The 25086-nt window shown below is 42.5% G+C and overlaps 2 protein-coding genes across 3 annotated transcripts in view; both read left to right on the top strand.

Annotated features, from left to right (window-relative positions):
- Positions 1–449: 449 nt before the first annotated feature.
- Positions 450–3655, top strand: med18 (mediator of RNA polymerase II transcription, subunit 18 homolog (yeast)). Of its 2 annotated transcripts, none has more exons than XM_085177087.1 (3): positions 450–675; positions 1097–1199; positions 2410–3655. In XM_085177087.1, exons 2-3 carry the CDS (start codon positions 1127–1129, stop codon positions 2964–2966), a joined length of 630 nt encoding a protein of 209 aa, XP_085033213.1. In that variant the 5' UTR covers positions 450–675; positions 1097–1126; the 3' UTR covers positions 2967–3655. The 2 variants fall into 2 exon arrangements, with proteins under 2 accessions (XP_085033213.1, XP_085033214.1); XM_085177088.1 differs by lacking the exon at positions 450–675 and adding an exon at positions 685–1008.
- A 4519-nt stretch (positions 3656–8174) lies between these two features.
- LOC146508585 (forkhead box protein O6-like) overlaps positions 8175–25086 on the top strand; it is a 29256-nt gene continuing 12344 nt past the window's right edge. Inside the window, exon 1 of the mRNA XM_085177080.1 lies at positions 8175–9962. Within this exon, the coding sequence (XP_085033206.1) occupies positions 9474–9962 (489 nt within the window). The 5' untranslated portion in view covers positions 8175–9473. The remainder of the gene's footprint in view (positions 9963–25086) is intronic.

Raw genomic sequence — 25086 nt, 5'->3', positions numbered from 1 at the left:
TAGATAAGAGCAAGGCGATCTGAGGGAAAGACACTCCAAAACAGAGGTAGAGGACACACATGAGGTTGGATTTCACCTGGTGTCACAACACCCAGCAGGTAGTGAAGAGCACATTGACTGTACTTTCTAAGATGACTAACAGGGCCCAGCTGCACTACTCAAGACAGGAACACTCTATTGTGCGAGAAAAACTGCACAATAAATCACAGGATCATCTTTTCATTAGTATATGACATTTACACCTCCAGGGCTGTCAGCATTGCCCACATCAACATTAAATACAACACACACTCACACCAGTTAACAGGTAGGTGGTGGATTCTAAAGGTAGATGCAACAGGAGTCTGAAATCAAAGCAGTAATAGTTTTCACAGTACTGATATTCCATTCGTATAGCCTGTGTTAATAAAAGCAGAGTACCTATAGTCTAAAAAGCCTGTCTGTCCATGACGTCCATGTCCATTTCTTTTTATTCTATACACGGATGACCTGCTGTCGATATTTTAACACTACCAGTAGGTGGCTGTAATGAGCCTCAAAGTTGCATGTCTACCGATTTGACACACCAAAGGAAGACGCTTCTCATTCATTGTTGTTGCTAACTGTGTTCACTTTTTCTTTCATAACTAAAAAGACGTTTATTTCTTTCCGCGTTCGCTTCTTTATTTTTGAAAGGTAATATATTTTTAATGTTTCTGTAATAACATTGAAACGTTTAGCCTTGTAGCTTAAGTAACGTTCCGGTTAATTACTAGGAAACCAAGTAGCTGTGTAGTAGTAGCCGTGTGTTCAGAACCCCGTTTAGGCCTTTGGTCAATAGTATTAAAACGTTATCGAGAACGAACACTTAAAACATTTACCCTTTTTCCTCGACTACTGCTCTTCGTGGTTTCGTAGACAATAATGCACTATAACTGTTGTTTCGAGTGATTTACACCTAGATTAGAAAGCGTTATCACTGGCTACTAGCGAGCTAAAAGTTACAAACTCTGTTACCTATGGCGACAGGTTAAAATTTTTTGTTAATGATGGCATTGCTCCAACAGATGTTCCGACATGTATATATATGTATCTGCATATAATTTTCTTTCTTTAGGCTCAAAAACCTCAAAGTACCCGAGGAAAGATGGAGGCGCCACCTGTTACTGTAATGCCTGTCACTGGGGGCACAATTAACATGATGGAGTATCTGTTACAAGGTAAGATATCATGCATCCACCGAAGCTGAAGCAAGTAACAGGCAAATAACTAACAAGCCCTGAGTGTTATACATAGCATATAGTACTGATAGTGGCAATACTACAGATAGTAGCTTATAGTAACAAAAATGCAAAACAATAGCAATAATCATTTAATAGTTGCATTGTGCAACTGTTCAGCACAATGAGTAAAGGTACATGAGCAACAGCCTTTGGTGTGAAAGTGAACAGTGCTACATATGTCACTTTTGACCTAAATTATTATGCACTAGCGCCTAAATAACAGCTAAATTCTTATTATAATATTATTATAAATAATTTTTAAAATGGTGCATTTACAATGTTTAAAACCTTATTTCTTAACTTGGTCACTCTATTGTAGAATACTGTGGGCCTTCTCCTGGACAATCGCAGTTTTGCCTAAAAAATGTATGGTCCAAAGTTTGGCCATGTATGATTGCTGTGAAGTTTTATCAAATACTTTTCAAGACATATTTTCTTTGAAATATAGACCATTGACCCTCTTCCAGCTTTTTTTTTTTGTCATACATACCAGATGTTTGAACACAAATATCTGTTAAAGATAATAAAGTTAAATGCATATGATTTCCATATCCAGATCTGCAGATCCAATCTGTAAAGTCTATTTAAACGCACACCAATTTTTAATGGTATACAATTGAATTTCACAATAATGCAAAATGGAAAATTATTTCTTAGTTATAAAAATGAAATCAAATCTTTTTGGGGGGGTTTAAATTTCATGCTGGATTGAGCAAATGGGAAGTTGTACCACAAAAATGAAAAATAGTAATGCATAGTTTAATCCAAATAGACCAAAATTCTAAATTCTGCAGGTTTCAGATGGTATTCTAATTACAACAGTGAAAATCTTTTTGATTTATTGAGATAAGTTTAATAAATCAAAAGGAGTTTCATGACCTACTGAACTGTCTTATAATTTACACTAGGATTAAAATATTACTGCATGTGCCCTGAAAGTGGGTGGATGTGTATTTGTTTTAAAGGAAAATCCTTGAGGTATTTGATATATGAAGCAAAAATGTCAAAGCAATCATTATATATGTACAAACTATGGACGATCTGAGATAGTGGAGACTATATTTATAAATATAATATGTATAGAGTCCTGGCCATCAGATCAAATGTAATTTTTTGTATTTGTTCCTTGTGTACTTTATTTAATCAGGGAGTGTGTTGGACCAGGCCCTGGAAAGCCTCTTGCATCGCCTTCGAGGTCTGTGCGACAACATGGAACCTGAGACTTTTACTGATCATGAGTTGGTTTACCTTCTCAAAGGCCAGCAAGGAAATCCCTTCATTTTGCGTGCCCGCCGTTCCCTCTCCCACCCAACTGCTCCATGGCACCTACGCTACCTTGGTCAATCTGAAGTGGGAGACAAGAGTCGCCACGCTTTGGTACGCAACTGTGTTGATGTTGCTGCCACTCACAGCCTTCCGGAGTTCCTCAATGAGATGGGCTTCCGCATGGACCATGAGTTTGTCAGCAATGGACACATATTTCGTAAAGGTGCAATGAAAATTGTGGTCAGTAAGCTGTCACGCATACTTGTACCAGGGAATACAGAAAACACTGAGCATCTATCACTTTCATACCTGGTGGAGCTGAGTGTGTTGGCTCCTGCAGGACAAGACACTGTGTCAGAGGACATGCGCAGCTTTGCTGAGCAACTCAAACCCCTGGTTCACTTGGAAAAGATTGACCCTAGCAAACAGAGACATTAGCCAGTTTTCCACAAAAAGGAACTCTCCCTGGGTGACTGGGAACCTTGGGAGTGACTCCATGAGTTTCCACCAGAGGAACCAGGTCTAAGTCAACTTCTGAGGGAATTATTTCACTCTCAAAAAAGTTCCTTCTCAGGGCAGTATATTTTGAAAATTCAGTAACATTGGTGTTGGGGCTTGCAGCATTGAACAGAACTGATTGGCAGCCTCCTTGCACTATTTTAGTTAACTGCCTGAGCTATAGCTGATGTTATAGAGAGGGAGGTTGTTTTCAAGTGGGTTAGTTTTTGAATAAAGGGGGTGGGGAGACTAAACAAAGTGGTGACTTGGAGGAATAAAATATTTTCTTTTTGTGTTGTCTCACAATGCTTATGTTCTAAAGCAAAATTAAACATGGTCACACTTTTATGAAGGAAAAGCCATGTGGGAAGTTGTGGAATTTCCAGATTTTGTGTGAATGGAAGCAAAGATTCATCCTGTCCTCTGTGGCTGCTTTACTGTGTGCTTCAAAGAGACACTGACCTGCAGGTATGACACAAAGAGCAGGGAAAAGAGACATAGATGCCTAATATGTAACGTCCTCATTGTCAACTATAAAGCCCCACTTTTAAAAACACTTGTCACTTCCATCAGAGAACTAATGTGCATAACCATTGTATGTTTTTTTGTTTTTGTTTGTTTGTTTGTTTGGTTTTTTTAATAAAATGAAATAGAGTCTATATATAGTCTTGATTTAACAGTTACTGTTTGGTCAAATTTTAATGAGATAGAGAACATTTCGGCTAATACTGTTAAACATCACTGCATTCTACTAACTTCTACCAAATCATGGTTCTATAAGTTAGGCTGTAGGCAATCGTATACTTGTGCTAACAATCAATAGAATTCCTGGAAAGCCGAAAAATGATTTTAGTTGTTTATTTTTGCAAATGATAACAAACTAGATAATATTTTTCATGTATCAACATCTCAAAACAGAATTTGAGATGTATGATTTTGGGTATTTTTCAGTTTATTGGAATCCTTTTTACATTTAAAGTTTCTTTTCAACACTCAGCTTTCATGGATATGTTCACTTCATCCCACTAGGGGTCTCTGTTTCTCTTCTTGTAAATATCCTGATTGAAGCAAATTGGATGCTACCTCACATCATCTACATGAGCTGTGGTTGCCATGGAAATAATTAGCTGTGAGATCTGCACATCTTTCCCCCCACTCTAATTAGCTTTCTCAATTGCTTAATGATACATAGACCTGTGAAAGCCTTCCTTTCTTCCCCTCAACAAAAGCATTGATTTTCCCTCTCTTTCCCCTCTCATTTCTACTGTTAACCCATTAGTGGCTCTTTCATGGGAACATGAGCTGGGACTATTACACATGAAAGCACTACGTCTGCTTCAGGTTCTCCACTGTTAATATCGAAATCCAGAAAGGCCCATGCAGTAGTGTGTCAACATTATGGCCCGATCTAACTGCGGAGACCAAAGTAACTAATGCACATCCTGTCAGTTATGATAATAATGTTGGTAATAAGGCATGAGTGCTTCTAATAATACCCCTACAGGAAGATGCATTTGCAGAGATTGAGATGTAAAGTGACCGCGTGCATGTCTGAGGGGGAGAGCTCCAGGGCAGATGGCTGTCTCTACATGTTGACCTACCTGCGTATCATGGCTGATGAGGACAAACTCACTGAGGTGGAAAGGTGAGATGGCAGTGCTTCCACATACATTTGGTGCAAGTTGAAAAACAAAACAAAACGAACTTTGAACATTTACTAATATGTTAAAAATGTGTACTTTTCTAATCTTGTTTGGAAGTTAAAGTTAAATTGAACTGCTACTTGGTACACATGAGTTGCCTGTCAGTGAGACTGGATTATCTGATGGAGACAGTTTTATGTTCCAACAACCAGAAGCAGACTGCCGGCCCTTAGGACTAAAGCATGATGTTTCAGCTCTGAGTGAATTATGTATTAAAGAGGCAGATGCCTCCTTGCCCAAGGCTTTATATGTCCAGCATGGATACACTACAGTCTACTGGCTTTCTTCCACTTAAACTTGTGTTTAGCACAGTGCTCTTTGGTGATGAGCTAGACTCCCACTGCACCTCCACTCAGCACTGCATTGCCTGGAGAACAGAGGCATAGTTAGGCTAATCAGTGTCTTGGCATCAAGCCTACTTGGCTATTGTGGATGTAGCCAGCCACTGACTTGCACAAGTAAGAGATTTAACTCATTGCTGGAGGCAATATGATCTGTTCTGTGGTTTATTTCAAGAAACTGAGACCAGAGCGACACCCTTTCAGAACGTGATATGGTTAAGGTTGCAGTACTCGAATGATTATTAATCTTATTCACTTTCATTGTTGGGTTGTTAATACTATTTCATAATGCCTGAAGCCTGAAATACTTTCATCATCGATTAATTTTTCAATTTGATGACGCAGAGAAGGGTATATTCTTTTTCATCGCTTACTCCCAGCTCCAGGAATATCAGTTTTCTTTTAATGGATCATCCAGTCTGTAAAATGTCAGAAGAGAATAACCAAAAGAAAACAAAGTACAAGTCTCACTGAAGTTCTTCAAACAACAATGTTTTGCCATTATTGCTTATTTGTTTCTAACCAACAGAGTTTGACAGTATTTAATTTTCAAAGTGGTAATTGATCCACCCCCTAAAATGGCTGATTCTACTGTGGACACTAACTGGAAAAGGTAATTTATTCTTCTAGTTGTGCATGTGCATTTTGTCTGAAAACATAGCCTTTAATAATCTTTGGCATCAGTTTATTATAACACAATTACACTCTCTTCAGCTTTGAGCATGAGAGCGGTGCATGCTGATTTCCCTCTCTGGACCATTTGGTCGTTCTCTGTTTTTAACAGTTAAATATAATTAATTGGCTAAGGCTAAGATTGTGTTAGTTAATCATATTCTGTTAGCCCTCTGAAACAGGGATGGAAGCCATTACCTGCACATGCCTTTACTTTCCTCTTTACAACACAGTCTTAATTAAAACTCTTGGCACCAATTGTCTTTGCTGCCTCTGTTCATAGTTGGCAGTGAAGATGCCACAGAAATCTGGCACTGGCTCGGGGCAGGAAGTCTTCAAGTCAGCCTACTTTGGGTCAAAGCCAAGAAGGGGTGAAATCCAGCGTCGCCTACTCAGAAATGTTCCCAATACTTGGATATGAGCCCTCTCCTTCCTGTGTCATTGGGAACCCATATGCTTGTTAGAGAGTGTGGGTTATTTGCTGAGAGGGGAGGGAGAACCAAAGGAGGTGCTTTCCCAGACAGACATAGATCTCCCTAGGGTGTTCTTGTGGCTTCTCTAGATTCCTCTACTTCCAACCGTGCTGGGCAGAATGGGGTGCAGGGATAAATTGCACAACACCACAAGGTTGTAAGTGATGGCTAAAATGCCAGGGACAAAGAAATCCGTAAAGGTATTATAGAAATAGTTGGGGGGGAAGTGTCCCTTTCCTTATTTGAAAGAAATTCCAGAACAGTTTCTAACCATGCAAAATAACAGGCACAAAGCTCTGACTTGTTGTTCATGTGGTGCTCTGCCTTGCTTGTGGCTGACTGAGGTGATTATTGCTGTGCAGAACACGCTGTTCTAGGATCAGCCATTCAGTGCTTTAAGCCAGCCTTGCTGCCTCTGGTATGTCTGGTATGGGGACAACTTAGCCATCAGCCTGGAAGGGACTGAAGTTGTAGTTTTTAAACTTGTGCTGCCAGAGCCTTTGTCTTTGACTCTTAGTTCTTTGCTTTTCCCTTTTTCTCTTGAGACTCACTCCTGCTGTGGGTCTCTGGATCTGATTGTTTGCCTTTTTTTTTGATAGTCACAATTACTTTTCTTTCGCTTCATTTATAATCAAGACACATTGTGTATTCTCGAGTGTCACCAAAATTGTGGCATTCATAAGCGTTCCAGGGGAAGCATCTCAAGTAGAACCTTGTCTCGGAGACTAGAGGCTATGAGAGGCTTGACTCGCTCCACCTCTGGTTTGATTGAAATTCTTGGCATGCAATAATCAAAATACAATAAACCATCACCCATTAATTATATTTGTAGTCAAAATAGGGTTTCTAGGCTTATTACACACAAACTATTAGCAACATGGCATTTTAACCATGTGATTGTACTGATGCTGAACGTTAAGTCATTCCGTGACACACTATATGACACATCCTCCCACATTTAAAAGCGTGCTATTTTTGACGCATATTTCTCAACATCACTCATGTCTGAGTGCACAGTGTGGCCTTGTTGTGCAACTTTTAAGTACTGCTCCTGTCCATGCACAGTTGAACGCAGGAAAAAGGTGGAGTCCTCAGACAGTTTGAGACACCTTTCTGCACAGGGGCTGTTTTGATTATGGATGTGTCATTGAAAATGAGCGTGTTTATTTTAAAGTGTAGTGACTAGAATACACACGTCTAAATTTGGGTCCAAGGGTCTGTAGATGATGTATAATTGTAGTGAAATGCATTTTTCCTCTTTTAAATATTTTGATGGCAATGGATTGACAGCAAAAAGCCCCCACAGGTTATAGCTGTTAAAATGCTTGCTTGGAGTGCCTGCCTCACTTCTAAATAATATTAGTTTTTATTTATTCATTTTTTAATTCTTTACTGGAAGTGAGAATCTACAGAAGCAGGACTGTTTTAAGGTATGAATAAGTGTATAAGTAATACTCTCCCTACAGCAACCATCAACACTGCATGCGTGAGTCCGCCTAAAGCTGTCAGGCAGTGTTTCTGTAAACATGTAAGTTCCACAAATCTTTCTTAGATTGATACCGGTAAAAGCGTCAGGTAGCCTAGTGTTTATAAGGGGAGATGGCCAATCGGATTCAAGCACCTGTGACTCTGTCCCCGCCCAGCCGTCAGCTCTTAGAAGAAGGTGGGAGGATAAAGGATCGGTGACCCCAACGCCTCGACCCCTCGGTCAGTGCAGCTGAAGAATTGCGCACACGGGTCTGACCGGAGCTCAATGCGCCTGGCAGAGTGTCTTTGATGCAAATGCGTTTTGAAATGACAATATGTAAGTCTTTTGTTAACCCTCATTTCTGTGAAGTATGGAGGAGATATATATATATATATTTCATTCTGGCATCTGAAGCACCCCCCCCCCCCCCCCGGATTAAAATCTAGGGTTAACTAATCTCGGTTAATCTGAACTAAATCTGTCTAATCGGCATAGAAAATTACACTCACTGAGGTATTGCCCGCAAATAATCAGCGGAGCCGGGCGCCGTAAGTTCTCCCTGAAGGGCATTTGGACGTTGCACACCGTGCACGCGACAATTTGTTACGCTCAGACTTTTTTTTTTAAAGAGAAAAACCCGTGTCGCAATTGTGCAGGAATTTTTCCTTTCTCTGCGTTACACATTGTCTTGTTTTATTAGGGCTGGACACGGAGGCTGGCACACAAAGCGCCATGTGACGCTCCGCCACAAAGATCATTATGCGGAGTTTTGATTAAGAATTTTGGGTTTTTGCCCCCTTCGTTAGTAGCCTAACTGAGGCGCAGGAGAGAGGAGGGAGAGCAGCAGAGAAAAGAGGGAGAACGAGAGAGAGAGAGTTCGGGATTTCGCTGTAATCATGTTTGGAGAGTATTGATTTCGTGAGCGCACTCCAATTGGCAGCATCTCTACTATACAGCGCCGGCGCGTCATCCTCGGTTCACATCGACGGAACGAGTTGTAAGCAAATGAGAACATGTGTGGGATCTGAGTGAGTGAGAAAAGGCAAGGGGTGATAGAGGGGAGCAAGAGGAGGTGTGATAAAAGCCAATTTTATCATCCCGACGAGTGGATACGAGATTTGATTGCCGGACTATTTTTCCCTCCTTTATATTTTTCAGACAGGGAATTTATCGATTCGTCACAAGCGCACGCCTCTTCATTATAATTGCAGACAGTTGGGTGCTGTTCAGGCTGAATGGACTTGAATGTGCCGCTGCCAGCTTAATCCGTACAGACTGGAAGATTTAATAATTCACGGTAATCACGCATTATCGCCTCAGTGGATGCTCTCTACACAGCCCTGGTGATTTCCCCCCTCTTTCCCGTTTCTTCCTGTTGTCTTCTGGAGGATTTATCGACGGCTGCTTTTGTCCTTATCTGAAAGATCATCTGTTGCTGCAACTGGATTGAGAAGCCCCCAAGACTGACACGGGTTTGAATGTTTTAAGGTGATGCGGACTGCCAAATAAATAGTTCAGTCACCATTAGAGAATTTACTTCAGGTAAAATGGACAAGAAATTATTATTACTTTTATTACTTCTGCTATCTCTACACGCGAGGCTATGATTTTTCTTTCATTCATCATGATTCTTCTACTCCGCTGAATTGCCCATTATTGATTCAGACTGAGCTTAATAGCCATATTACAAGGCAAATTCCTACGTGAAGACAGCGGGATACGTGAATCGTGGAGGTATTTCCCCACCCTTGCTCTACGTTTGATTTATTCTTTTTTCAACTGAAGGGTAAATGTTGATGATGGAGGACGACGAATTAGACGCTCATCAGGTTGATTCGGATTTCGAGCCTCAAAGCCGCCCTCGCTCATGCACCTGGCCGCTGCCTTGTCCACAGGATTTCCCCGGTGGACACGAGGTGAACGTAGGTCTTCCACTGGCCAGCATCAAGGTAGAACCGGAAGACATCCCCGCTTGCAGAGCGGGGCTCGTGGGCGGAACGCCGGGAGAGCTGAAGCATCCAGCCGGCGCCCCTGCACCCACAGGCGCGACGCACCCATGCTTGGCTGGCGCGGCTCTGGATGTCACCGGACCCCTGCGCAAAGCCAAATCCTCCCGGCGAAACGCGTGGGGGAACCAGTCCTACGCGGATCTCATTACCCGCGCTATTGAGAGCACCCCAGAAAAGAGACTCACACTGTCACAGATATACGACTGGATGGTCCGTTATGTGCCCTATTTCAAGGATAAGGGCGACAGTAACAGCTCAGCTGGCTGGAAGGTAAGAAATAAAGCAGCCGGGCCAGCGTGACAAGGTTGTGATAATCACAGTGATAATATCGATTATTATTCTTGTTCACTAAGCTATTATGATTCTTTCACCCCGCGTGACTTACACATTACCGTGGGATTCCGCGTCTGTTACGCATGAATGGTGCCATGCGTTATCTTGTCTTAGTTCATTACTGCCGTCAGTCATTTTAATATATCACTGAGGCAAATTGTAACAGAGTGGAGTGGAATCACTTGTTACGTCTTTATATAAAAAAGGAAAAAAATGAGACAGAGAGAGGAAAGAGAAAAGGGGCTTTTCTCATCCCAGCTGCAGAGAGCCTGGTCATGATGGGCAGCAGTGTTCATAATAGCGCATAAAATCCCCTCAGTGGGAATAAGACCACAGCGGTTCACGATGAATCTCAGTACATGCTGCTAATAATAGACAAACAGAGAAAATCATCCCATGCAGTTTCATGCAGAGAGAAAGTCCAGATCTTTTAGTTATGATTAAAACATATCTAAGAATCAATGGAGTGACACTTGTAGCAGATCACAGGTCAACTGACCACCATGTAAATATTTAGTGGGGCGTCTACAATTGACCACAGTCCACTACCACCGCCTGTCTGGCTGAGAGCCTAGAGTAACCTCCTGGACATCTGCCCATGTTATCAGCCCCTGCTCCCAGCCTCATCTTGTTTCTATTCATTATAGGCAGCTGAGGACAGCGAGAGGGGGCAGAGGGATCAGCAGGGCAGCAGTGCTTGTCCTGATGGTGTAACTTTGCAGAGCTGAGCTTTGAGACTAGATGTTAGTTGATTTTCATGTCGATACAGAAAAGACGTGCTGAGTGTTATTGCTCTTTGTAGATGCAGTGCCAGTAGGTTATGTGTATGTAAGCAAGATGATTAGACAAGATAAGAGATCTTTCACATTAACTTCATGTTAAGCAACCACACTTCTCTTCCAACCTAATGCTTGGTGCTAAATTTATCTTGTTAAATACTTTCACATTATTTCTATTCATCCACAGGGTGTGCCACTTACACCATGACATATCAACAACTATCAAAGTAATGGCATGACTTCAACTTGCATTTGTCTTATCCTTCTGAGGAATTAACCTTTTTTCAAAACATAGTCTGTCACCAGAGCTGAGTCTCATTTTTTTTCCGGGTGGGGGCCTTAGCTGTAGCACCTGACTCTCATTTTAAGCCTGTCCTGTTAAACTGAAATGACTGTTAAGGTGTGGCCTCAGGTAGACTTCTTCATTAGCTCTCCATTTACACTAGCAACCACGGGGCCTCTTTATCTTTCGCGCCAAAGCCCTACTATGCTATTTATGAAACTGCAAATTAAGGGTGTTGACAGTGGCAGTCTGAGGTCCTGTGCTATTTCAGGCCACAGGCGAGACGTGGGGCCCATTCCAGGTAATGATGGGGGATTAGGTAAGTCGTTTACAGCAGGCAGCCGTAATGTCAGTAACAGGCCTGACCTGGTTTTGGTCAGAGACAGAGAGGTAATATAAACATACACTTAGAAGTCACATGTGCAGCTCATCTAAAGGAACCAAGCAAACAGCTGGTGGAATACTGCCGCCCAGCAGCATACCTGTACATGCAACACAACATTCATCTCCAAGTAGCTGTGGCTCAATATATAAGAGTTGCATATGAAATCACAGGATGTCCAATCCATAATAAATATGTCAGTATGAAGCCACATGGACCCCAAATCCATCTGCCTTCTCTCTTACTGTACGTGTGCATAAAACAGGTGCACTCTGATACATATAATTTTACAACCACATCAAGCAATTAAATTTGACAGTAGTATTTGTGAGTTGGGAGTATTCATGACATTTTGATCCCAATCAACAATATTGTATGAGCAGAGCTTTTCATGTAAAACTCTTTTTTTTTCTATAGTGGCAGAGAAACAGGGAAAACAAAACAAAAATAATACGGTGATGCAATCAAATGAAATTAAGTGGTATAAGTTTGCAGTTTCAATGCGAAGTTCAAAGGTGGAGGTTGGTTTTCTTGAAAGGAGTGGTCATGCTTTGGGGGATAACCAACTTAAAGATATTGAAATCTCTCGAGGCTGTTGTTATTGAACATAGCGGTTCTAGAAAAATCTTATAGAGCAGATTGTGTTGCCGTGACTGCAATCGGAAAGGATGTGATGCTGGCTTGATGCTGGGTAGTAGACAGCCAGTACACCTAGACAGTGCCATTAAGCTCCTATAAATACCTAATGGCTTCTGACTTCTAGGAAGGCTGCAATATTCTGAGGTCACGGCTTCCTAATCAGCTCCTTAGTGGAGGGAGGATAGAACTGTGTTCTTGTGAACCCCTATTAGATTAGTGGCAACTTCACTGGCTTTTATTTTCTAGTTTTCTGTATATAAACTGATCCAACCCAAAAATTAATGGGATTTTGAACTGATGTTAGTGACTGATACTGAATCTCCTCCATATATGTGTGTCCTTTATGTATTCAAGGCTACTTACATCTGAGTATAAGCATCCGTGAGTGCATGTAGACACATTCTGCATTTGTGCGTGGGAGAAGCACATGTCAATTGCAACAAAGCGTCAGGGTTGGTAGTGTTGTGGGGGCTAGTGCAGGGGGAGGGGCTGTCTACTTCTATTGGAGTGTGTGCTTGGGGCTGCTGATTGGTCTGACAGCATGTCACTGCGGTGAATGGTATATAGTCTTACTCTTGACTTCATAATGCCTCTAATGGCAGGGTACCACTTGGTGTCGGGATTGCCCTCTAGGCTCCCACAAGTTCATTAACATCAAGGGTGTTAGAAGATGCCATTGGGATTCTGGGGTGTTGTTTTATTGTATAAGCCAGCATGGGTGGTTATGGAATTCACAAATCCATAATACAGCAATGCTTTTGGTGTATTAAGTATGTTAAAGTATGTTAAGTATGCTTTATTTCTCTATGTAATTGCAACTAATAAGCACTGATGTGGAATAATTTTCTTTTTCCGTCTACTTTAAACATATAGTTTTTCCTCATTGTGCGTGCTCTGCCAGGAAATTTTCTCATACTTGGAGTGGCCAGACACCAGGGGACTGTGCAGCAAGTTGGCAAGGGTGCAAGGCAGTCACTTAGACACTTTAATCCAAAGCAATTAGACTGTTATTTATAAAGTGTATTTAGGTAGAGGTCTGTGCATGGCCACAAGGGCAGAAGTTCATGCACACACACACACGCAAAAGAAAAAGGAAAAAAAAATCAGTCAAACCATCGATGGTTTGCCTGAAAGATTGCTCTCAAGAAAAAAAGCAGGAGGTGTGACAGAAAAGTGACTGCAGCAGTACAAAGGAAAGACAAATGGCATTTGGAGAAATGAAGAGGAAAGAAAGGAAAAATGTCTCTAGGTATATGTATAATCTTATCTCCTGTAAAGGCGCATAACCCCTGTCTCAACAGACAGTAGTATTTATAACAGAGTACGACTATATAACTTTATCTAATTGATTTATAGGTAAAGAGAGACAGACTCTCGTAATCCTGTCACAATACAAACGCTCTAGCAGCTGCTGAGAGACACTTGGCAAATATGAGGGATATGAATGTCAAATGTATAGCCGAGAATGTGTGACAGACTCTTAAGCACAATATGGAGAGACTTGAAACTTCCAATGTGTGTGCGTAGAGTTGTGTGCATACGTCTGTTATATGTGCGTACGCTTGTATGGCCGAGGAGAGTCTGGGAAGACTGGAAACTATCCTAGAATTCAGCTGATTCATATTTTATCCTCTGTCTTGGCTCAGGGGAGCAGAGTAATTTGAGAGTGCGACAGACACTCAGGCACACACACACACACACACACACACACACACACACACACACACACACACACACACACACTCACAAAATGAGAGCATATGATGCATGCTGGACAGATTTATGGTGTAGGATTATGAACACCTTACATCTCCCCGTGCCTCCTTCACCCAGAGCCAGGTTGCATTCAGGCAGTATATTCAGCTTGAACCTGGTATCTGATGCCAAGAAGCCCATTCTCACTGCATTTTTCCCTGCAGCCTTCAGGCAGCCATGGCAGTTCATTTCTCAGTGAAAATGATTAATGTACATGCAAATTACCAAAGCATGGGCACGCATTCAAATATGGGAGACAGCAATCAGGAGACAGTAATATGAAAAACAATATAATTTTGCCTTTGATATTACTTTGCTTTCTCTTATCACTCTTTCTACCAGACACCCATGTTATCACCTCTTTTATCTACCTGCCTTTCTCTTCTAGTCTGTCTATCCATCTATTCATTATACATTCTATGCATTCTTTTTTTATTAGTGGTTTTACGTACGAATGCCAGTTGAGGTGTGGAGTCTTTCTCAAGGGAGCTATGGCGTCAGGATTTTGAGCTTTAGCAGTCTCCTACCAGTGATCTACACTGCCTTAAGCAGCATGCTTCCTCTTATCTAAGGGAAATCTCATATCTCACATTATCTCAGAGATAATAGGATAACAATGCTGGATTTTACCCAGCACAGCTCGTCTCAGCTTCTGAGTCTTTTGGAGGATGAGGCCGTCAAGTTCCCAATTCGACAGGGTTGAATTAATTTGGATGCCGTTCTCAGTTGAACTTCAACAGTTGAAGCATTTTTTAATACCAAGGCTATTACCCACGCGTTTGCCTTTTTTTTTTTTTTTTTTTACATTTCTTCTTTGGTGACATTTCTCAAAATATTAAATACTCGGTTCCCTTTTCTTCCCCATATGCATAGTGAAGCATAAAGAAATTGTCATTCTTTTCCCGTTGCACTATTTAGGGTGATGGTTTCCACCATTCCCTCAGGCGTACACATTTGCACGAAACACACAACACACTTGTGCCTCCTCAAACCACCCATGGAGGAACACTCTGTTCTTGGGTGGGGTGAACCATTTTTTTTATTTATTTATTTTTTTTTGGGGGGGGGGGGGGGGGGGGGAGGGGGCTGACCCGAGTGAGGAAGCTACTTTCTGCACTTCCATTTTGCTGTCTGTTTTGAAAGCTGTCTGTCTCGTGGCGATTGGCTCATAAGGAAGGCGTGGCTCTGTTTGGTAAGCTCTCCGCGGATATTTTGGCCAAACTGTTCACAGCTGCATGGACAGAATGTGGTGTGTGTTTCACTCTGAGGCCATGTAAGGTTGATGCCATGGAGATTTGATGGGGAGCGGGGGGCTTTGAGTGTTACATCAGTGCTTTGTGATTAGGACATATCTCTTTTTATTTTCATGGAACCCGCACTGAAATTGGGGAAGGGAACAGAGTGAAGCTATGTCAGGGTAGTGCTGCTGGGCACACAGTGAGTCCCCGAGCATACACCTACAGTGCCCACATTTCAATAAAAGTGAGCAAAAGCCACTATGTTCCTACTCAGTTAACCTTCCCACCACATTATACTGACACAGGGAACAGTGTGACTTGTGGTCTTGTTAATAAAATATATTCACCATTACAGTCTGTTAGTTTAGAGGGATTGTTGAACAAGAATAAAAGGAGGTCGGTGGAATTAATAGTATTATTACTCCTAAAATAAACTTCTTAGAATAAAACATTTTTAATTTAAGGCCATAAACACTTTCCAAAATGACTAATACACAATGAGTGACTCATCGTATAATAACGGGGATTGAAATGAAATGCCTCAGTATGGTGCTCCCCGATGCGGTTTAGAAAATAGTTGTTGTACATGATTCAGTAGTGTAGGCTCAATGGATAGGATTCACACAATAGTTTTTCTAATATCTGAGATTTCTGGGATTTTTCAACCGCTATGTCAAAGTAAATCATTCTAATACAGAGAAAAGTGTGTCACGTCTGATCTGATGGCTAGAGGATGGAGTTATTATGTCCTAGAGAAATGTTTGTATTGCAAATGTATTAAATGGCTTTGGATATCACTTCAGCTTGTGAATAAAAATGTTTGAGCCCTCGTGGTGCTAAAAAATTTTTCTCTCCGTGTGCAGCGGCATGCTTGTTGCTCATATGTGTGTCAGCGTGCACAATGTGTCATTGTTGTGGTGTGCGGATATGGATGTTTCAGAGTGTGTTTCTCTCTCTTCTCCTTGTGTGAGTGCGTGTTTGTGTGTCTCTGTGTGCATGTGGGTGTGTTGGGAGGGAGGGGGGGGGGGGGGTTGATGGGCTCAGTGGGAGCCCGGGTCCTGGGGGAACAGCTCTCGTTAATAATTCAGACGAGGCTCATTATCAAGGCAGCGCAGATTTCTCCCTGATTCCACCTTAATTGCAGGCAGGCTGCTCCACTCAGGCAGACGGTAGTCACGCTGGGTTGACTCTCTCTGTCTTTTTCTCCACCACTACATGGCCTGCTCTGCTCCATTCTGTTCTGCTCCGTCTCCAGTACTTACCCATGTCACAGCAAGATGGCCCTCGGCTAGCCTGCTCCACATTATTGAACGCCTTAATAGCATAACATCCTATGAACATGCTATTTTGATATGTACTTAAAAATGTGCCTTTATTTATGTGCATGATTAGATACAGAACATACGCTATTTGAGAATTCCTCTACAGATGATGTGGCAGACTGTGGAGCTGAAACAGTAAGTTGTTAAAGTCATGGTTTAGCAGAAAAATACTTCTCAGTCTTGTCATTTACAGTCAAAAAAAAAATGTTGTTTTGTTTCCAGCTTCTTAAATGAGAAATTTAGTTATCTTGATATCTTTATATATTTAGTTATCATTGTATCGTAATCCTAAATTAGATCAAACTTGTGCTGTTGGTCAGACAAAAGAGGTTACTTACAGATGTTGCCTCGGGGTGCAGCTTTCTGACTCTTTCCATACTAAACAATTCTCTGATTTACCATAATGGTAACATCAATTTATGAGCAAATAACAATCATTGGTTGGAGCCCATGTAGGATATATGATGTGTGATTCATTATGACTGGGGGTATAAGTACAGATCCATCTAAAACACGAGCAGTGTGATGCCTTATGTTGCACACTACACAAAGCCTAATATGTTTTCCTTTCGTTATTGGCTTTGTGAATTATTATAATGGTGGGTTTATCCTTGAAATAGCCTATAGTCTATTATCATACTGATGACACAGTCGAACGTGTGTTGCCATGATTGATATGACGCTACAATAATACTCCTCTTCATGCCCATCTATAGGCTTATGTAATGTATCTTGTTTTCATAATTTACACTGACTGATGGGTTTCCATTCAGTCCATTCAGTGAAGCCCCGCAGAGAGTGCAACATAATGGGCCTGATCTTGTCATACATGTATATGAATATTTCAAATCAAGCCATTGTAAGTAGATGGGGGCTTTAGATAAACAACACAGATGCTTCTTCCCCTTTGCTGGTGCTATAAGATGAAGTGCGCTCCAAGCTGTATTTCTCTCCTAGCCTCAAAACTGGCTTCTCACAAATCACTGTGCCCATATTTCCTAATTCAATTTTTTCCCTTCGTCTGATATCTCTTCCTGTATGCAGGGGATTGATGGCCGTGCGCATGTGCATGTGTGTAAATGTGTGTGCTTAGGTGCATGAAGATTGCCGTGTCTGTCCCCGAGAAAGAGATGATGTACGTCGAGTTAAACGGAGTATTTCACAACGCTCCAATCTCCAGACCCTTCCTGGCAGCCATGTGCCAGGTCTCTCGCTTCTGTGTGCCTGTCCATCAAGCCCCTGTCACGAGCCAAAGGACTGTGGGAGGGGAAAGTGGTGCGCGTAAGGGCCGTCGATCAGTTTACCTGAGGTCGGCGGAACTGGCGAGTGATGGAGGGAGCCGCCTCACAAAGGGAAATGTAGTTAACGCTGACTGATATGAGCAGGTGGATAGAAAAAAAAAAGAAAAAACGATGGCAGCTGTGAGGAGGAGTTGCAACAGTTATGTGCAGGAAAGATGCTTTTTTTTATGCTAATGGCTGGTGCGTATGCTGTGGCTGGACCATGGAGCTGATGGATGGAACTGCGGAGGTCATCCCGGGGAACCACTGGTCAGCACCCTGCTGAGCTGTGATGTCGGCTCACCTGAGCTGAAAAGTTGAAACTAACCTTGAGGGAAGGAAAGGAAAAGATACGTGATTCTGCGGGCCTGTACATTTGTATGTGTAAAGCAACCCATGTGTGAGCAAATGTGTGTGGGAGCCAGCATATGTGTGGGGAGGTTACAGGATTGGAGTGAGGTTGTTGGGTTATGAGGTGACTGCGAGACCAGCTGGGAATGAGGGGGAGGGAGTTTGTGTCGTTTTGTGTTGATGGAAGCTATGGAAAATCAGGGGTGGGGGGTGTCTTCCGTCCTTATTTGGATTTGTATGTCAGTGGCATGAATCTGGGTCAGGACACTAGGTCCGGTGTTTAGTATGCTGACCGTGTGAGGTCTGAACTCCGAGTCTGCTTATATCCCTGAATGAACCCAGCACGTCTGCCTCGTTGTCTCCTTATTCTCTCCTCTACCTTTCTGTCTTTCTCTTGGACTTTTTTTTCCACTTCTGCCACCCCCCCATCTTTCACTTTATTTTTTTTCCAATTCTGTGCCAAGAGCTCTTTTCTATCTTCTTTCCTGTGTCTCTGCATTTTTTTCCCTTTCCTTACTCCAGGCTTCCCCCCGCCACCACTCTGCTTTTTCATGCTCTCTTTTTCACTGTCAGTCACTCACGGCCTTCTCTTCTCTCCTCCCTTGTTCTATTTCACACTCTCAGTCCTCCTCACAAAGTAGCCTTTTTATCACTCATTTCCCTCTTCCCTCGCTCATTTCTCCTGCTCCTTTCATGTGCTTTTGAAATCCCCTTTTCATCTTTAGCGCTCTCTCTCTCTCTCTCTCTTGCCTGTTCTCTACCTCGCACACACATATACACACACACTGCCTCATTCAGTCATTCTTTTATTATCCCAAAACTAAAGTGATAAATGGCTCTCTTTCTTCTCCGTAAATGTCACTCGGGGAATTGTCTCTGCTCATTGATTGACTGGAGTAGAAGGATGGCCACACATGCACATGTGCCAGTCGCATGCTCGTGCACACAGGCGGAGAAAAAAAAAAGAAAGAGAGAGAGAAAGAAGACAGGATAAAATGATCTCTCATTAGAAATAGAGATTGGCTGAGACTGCATCTGTCAAGGTTAGCGTCTAGCCCTCACAGGTCTAGCTTAGTCTTCGAGGCTGATGCATTATTTGAAGAACTTGTGCAGTTGGTTTATAATGAAACATCAATTCTCCACAGGACTTGGCATTCAGAAGTGCTGGGATCAATCACAGTTAAACAATCTGAGCTGGCAGGCCGGGCCGGTCTTGCCATTTTTTTTTTTCCTTTTTAAAGTGACGTGACAGAGAATATGTAGGTGTTATTCACAGTTTGATCAATTGGCATTAGCTTATCCTTAACTGTCAGAAAAGTATCAGTCAAGGATAGAAACATCAGAGCCATTTTTCAGATCAGACAGTGTGCCAAGTGTGTGTGTGTGTGTGTGTGTGTGTGTGTGTGTGTGTGTGTGTGTGTGTGTGTGTGTGTGTGTGTGTAAGTAAGTAGGGGTTAATAATGCTCAGTCATTTTCTTAATGTCTCATTCACCCTGCCTCAGGCACTGGAGCTTGATAAAGGTCAAGACTACTGGTGGTTACATGTCGTCTTCCCTTATTTCATTCTCCTCACTGCACGGCAGGGAGGAGGGGAAGGAGAAGAAAAGTAAAGTCCAAAGCCAGTCGGTGATGCTGCTGATCTGCGTCTCTCCAGTTTCAGAACCAGGATAAAGAGATTTAATAGGGAGACAGTGGGGAGACAGGGGAGGCTGGCTCAGTCAGTGAAGAAGGGATGAAAATATTAAATTGTTAGATAGCGATAGAAGGACGGGGAGTGAGAAGAGAGGAAAATGGGGAGGGAGAGAAAAGAGAGCTAGAATAGTAGAGAGTAGATTACAGGGCTTCCAAGCAGGACTGGAAGCTAGACTTGGCTGCACTTCAGCTACACTCTGCACACTTCAGCTCAAGTGTGCGTCCATTAGTGCAGTCCCATTGCACTCAGAAAGCAGTGCACTCTGAGATGCAACACACACATATGCACACAGTCATTCACAAACAGTACATTTCTTATATACTGTTCTTACATGCAAAGTCCTACAGACATGCATCATAGTTAGCTTACAGTAGCTTTGGCCTCACACACACATTTAAGCCCCTCCTGCCAAAAAAGCTATACTGACCTGGTCTTGGTCATCTTTGCCCTCCCACTCACTTTCTCCCTTTCTTTCTCTCTCTCTCTCTCTCTCTCTCTCTCTCTCACACACACACACACACACACACAAACACCATGTTCGCGATCCCTTCACTAGCCACCAGATTGCTTCCCGTCAAAATAAATAATTAAATGCGTGCAATAACAGCTTCCGAAAAAAGATCCCTCAATTAGTGCAAAATGGGTAAATGGCGTGGGGTGGGAGTGGTGGGTGGGAGGGGTGGTGTTGCGGGAACACACACAGACAGACACACATACACACTGTTACACGTACACACAATCTATTACATAAGGCAAACCATGACCCAAGAAGGTTTTTACGCCGTTGTGCAATGGTAATTTGCCCCTTCCCTTTAGCAATCAGCTTAGTGAAGTCTTTTCTCAAATCCTTACAAGTGATCCTTGCCCAAAGACCGGCTGGGGAGAGATCTAGATGAGTGGCAAGGAGGTGCAAGAGGGGGCAGCTGAGGGGATGGCATTGTGGTCAGGGTTTCATGTGTGCAAATGCACCTTTGAGCTCTCGTCTTTCCTATATCTCTAAACACCTCTCCAAAATTCCGAATGTCTTATAGGAGAGAAAAAATAAACAAATAAATAAAATAAAATTGGTGGAAGCCATTCCCCTTTCTTTTGTTTGCTGGAGAAAGCGCTTAAAGGTCTAGAAGTTGTTAAGTTCCTGCTTAAATATATCTATGTGTGTTAGTGGTTAATTTAATTAATGTTTTATCGATGAAGGTTTGTATTGTTTCGAACTGTTTAGCATATTAAATGAAAACATCGAGGGGGTGGGAGGGGGGGGGGGAGGGGGAGGGAATCACATTAATTGCACCCAAAGACTAAAGGGTGGCATTTAAATGTCTTACTTTATCTGTGTTAAATTTGTTCTTTTGCTTAAGAGATTATGGCAAATTTTTACACAATACAAGCTGTATAACTGTTCCTCTTTTATGTACAAATGGTGGCTTGGGGAAAAAAACTCAATTTTGCAGCATAGAATTAATAATCCTTATTTGAAAATGAATGGTGAGACAAAATCTTTATGATAGAGACACTGTTGTACTCTTGTCATTAGCCTGGCTGTAGTGCTAAACTGCATTCTGTGCCAGGCTTGTTAATGTTTCATTGGGGACAAATGTATCACAGAATAGGCCTAATCTGTGTGTGATAAATGCTACGACAGTAAAGCACACAGATGGATGCCTGAACCTGGAAACCTCCTGAATAAGCAAACTAAGGCGAGAATTAACGCTTGTGCCAACATAGCAATCTATATAAAAGTTGTTCTGCTTGTTTAAATGTCAGGCATGTTGATTCTGGTATTCAGTACGGGGCCTTGCAGCACAGGTCGCACACCTGGAGAGATAGAAGAAGATCATAAGGATCATTATGTCTAAAGAAGGTAAGCGAAGGAAATGATAGAGAGGGAGGCTATTGGTGGGTTATGCAAATGACTGTGGACAAGAAGCGTACTGACACAAAGTGTCAGAGGAATCGAAGGATTGCTGGCTACACGATGAATAATCTTCTGAATGAAATGGCAAAGGCCTGGTGCAAATACCTGCAAGCGATGAAGCGCTGAGATGCAGTAAAGCAAAAGGGAAAAAGAAGTAAAAATGGGCTCATGTGGAACAGTTGTTTCTCCTTGCTGTGGTTAAGAGTAGGTCAAGTAGCAATGATGCTTAGTGCTAGGAAAAGATCATCTGTGTCATGCAGAGTGGGTGAAAATGGGAGCAATGGGCTGAGATGGAAAGATGTTACTGAAGAAGAGAAGTAGGTGGATAAATCTGGAGCTTGGAAAATGAAAAGCTGCAGCGCACCATGCTTAAGTGAGGGCATGGCCCAAAAGAGATGAGCAGGAATGGAGAGGGTCAATCAGAGATGTAGGGTGAAAGACGGTAAGATGGGTGGAGGGAAGGAAAGTGACGGGGGAGGGGGGTATGACAGAGAAGGGGGCAGTTCTGGGGTCTATGTGGTGGGGTGATTGCGTGACAGAGAGGGAAAGTGCACTGCTGTGTGTAATGCTCTCAAGACGGATATAGAGACGCACTGCCCGACTCGCACAGTCACTGCCCCTCTCTCCCCTTTTCTCCTTTGCTCTCCTCCATTCTGCTCCCTCTCTTGCTCCCTCCGTCTCCACTAATGATCCTCGCGTCCTGCCACACTGCAGGGTTGAGTGATGCCCACTGACAGTCGCGCTCAGGCGGAAACGCTGCAGCCCCCTTCCAGGAGTGTCGTGACATAGACACACAAAACATATAGAGGTGTAGCACTGCTTCACATTCATGTAGCAGCCCATTGAAAAATGCTGGCAGATGTGTATTTGTGCCTATTTGAATGAGTATGTGACCAACGCTGTCTCTGCACGCAAGCCCAAGCCTCCCCCAAGTGTTGCTCACGGACATGCACTTGTTATAAATATGCCCTCATCGAGCTGCATCTGTCCTCAGGAATTTTTATATGATGGATAGACCCGGGCCATCAAGGTAATCACAGGGTAGCTAGCTAGTTAACGATGCAACCAACATGTCTTTGAGCTTGTCAGCTTGATAGCAAATAAACTTGAGATGCCAATACAGACATATGTTGTATAACATAGTTTTTAATCAAGAATTCCCCTGGCTGAACAGGATTTTCCATTTTTTTCTGCAGGTACAGCATCAAGTGTCACACTGCATGGGTAATCCACATTATTTTTGCAAATTTGACTGATGGAATTAGTGAGACAGAAATTGATTTTTTTTTTTAGGCAAAGTTAAAACATCAGTATCTTTTTAAATCAGCCACTTAAAGTACAGTGAGCATGAGCAGGTTTGTGATGCTGCCAGTTTTCAAATTGGAGTATGTACCTAGTGAGGTACATAATTGTACAGGATCTATAAAACGTCCGCATATTACACATGGTGGAGGTTGTCTCACTGTCTGCTACCTCAGTGTTGTTCATTTTTAAAAGGAGAAAGCATGTGTTGAATCATTACTTTATTTTATTATTGAATGCACTATCCATCACTTCCTAGTCCTTTATATTCCCATACTTCTCAGTGAGAGGCACCTTACATTTTCCCGTTATAATCCAAGCAGAGATCCCTAACTACCATGGAGCGCTTTTGGAATTAGGTCACAGCATCTCATCCCTCTAATTATATGCTGAGAGTCTATGCATGTTAATGCATTGGTGTGCGTCTGTATATGCGTTGACATGGGTGCTCTTAATCTGGGGGCCTAATGGAGAGTCCTGGGAACATGCATTATTTTACATTTCTGCTATTCTTCACATCTTATCAAGATGTCTCCAACATCATTAGGAGAGTAGTCTATGATGAGGATGGGAATATGCTTAGATAAATGTGTTCCCAGTTTAAAACCAGTGGGTCAGATAAAGCCATAAAATCTGCATGCAATGCATTAACAGTCAGATGCAACAACCTCCAGCTGAGAGAGTGTTTTAGTCTATGCGCCCCTTGTTGCAAGCAGGTTAAGATTCATTTAAGAGTCAAACCAACCATGTGTGATGTAACTCTAAATTCTCCGTGGATATAAAATGTATTAAGAGTGAAAGAAGTCTTCACCTTGCTCCTCCACACCCTGTGAATTCATTCCATCCCCTTTCTGTGATGTATCCATGTAGGGGGCCAGGAAAAACATACCGCTTCTGCAGTTTTAATGTTGAATCATGTTTTTACTTATTTCCGGACGTCTGCGAAAACATGGCAGGGAACGCTGAGGTGTTCCCTGAAAGTATGTGAATCATTTTGAAGTTTAATCCCCAGAAAACGATTGTGCATCAGCTCAACGGAGCGTATGTGCTAAGGGCAAGGGGTAAACAATAGGATAGCACTCGGAGGTGAGACGATGAGAATAAGAAATCATAGTCTGTGTGAACAAGAATGTGTGTGTGTGTGGGAGAGGCAATAAAGGAAAGAAACACTAGCATAGGGCCAGTGTTAATTATATTTTCAGGAGGCTCTTAAAAGGTCATGGCATGCATCTGCACCCCCTCACTAGCCCACACTGCCAAAATTTCACTTTCCCTCCCATCCTCATTTCCCTCCGTCTCCTCCCCATTGCGATCTATCCAGTCATCAGCCCCCCATCTGTGCACATTAGCCATTCATGAACACACTCATTAGGGTGGGAGTTTGAAGCGATTGTGTTCACTAGTCTGCGGCTGGAGCGTGGCGATTAATATTTCAGCGTCTCCCGTCGAGGAGCTGAAAGCAAGTTTGGTCCTCTTAGGCTAGAAAAAGAGAGAGAGTGAGCTTCCATCATATAACCCTCACCCCACACTAAAAAAAAAAGAAAAAAAGGAGCAAACCTTTACCCACCCACCCCCCTCACTGCCCCACTCTCACACAGGCTGTGTACAACTTACAGTATTTTGGCTCCTCTTTTTCCCTTTATTGCATATGTGCTCATTACATACACACACATAAAGCCCAAACTCAAACTGACTTAATTAGTCTTTTTTTGTTTTACAAAAAAGAGGGAGGAGGGGGAGACTTGAATGGAGGAGGGGTAAATCCCTTCTTCTCTTGTCCCCCATCTCCTCGTTCCTCTCAGTTGGACAGGAGTGTCTTTTTCTCATCATCCTTCGTTTCACGTCCTTATGGGTTTACGGTGAAATTGGCCAAGCTTCTGTGTTCGCGAGTTCATTCAGAACAAATCAATAGCCTCCCTCATTCATACTGTACACATGCACTTAAAATATGAGAATTTGAGACAGCCAGGTGCATCATGGGTTACTGGGATGTCAATATTCGAAGCACTGCTTCTGAATACTGAAATCACCCTGACCCAACACCACAGCTCTCCTCTCCTTGATTCCACAAGTATCCTGCTTTAAAGCCATGTTCACATGAGCCTGGATTCATTTTGTGCTTGAT

This window comes from Neolamprologus multifasciatus, chromosome 11 (genome assembly GCF_963576455.1).
Source record: "Neolamprologus multifasciatus chromosome 11, fNeoMul1.2, whole genome shotgun sequence".
NCBI classification, from domain to species: domain Eukaryota; kingdom Metazoa; phylum Chordata; class Actinopteri; order Cichliformes; family Cichlidae; genus Neolamprologus; species Neolamprologus multifasciatus.
This window is presented reverse-complemented; position numbering and strand designations above follow the sequence as displayed.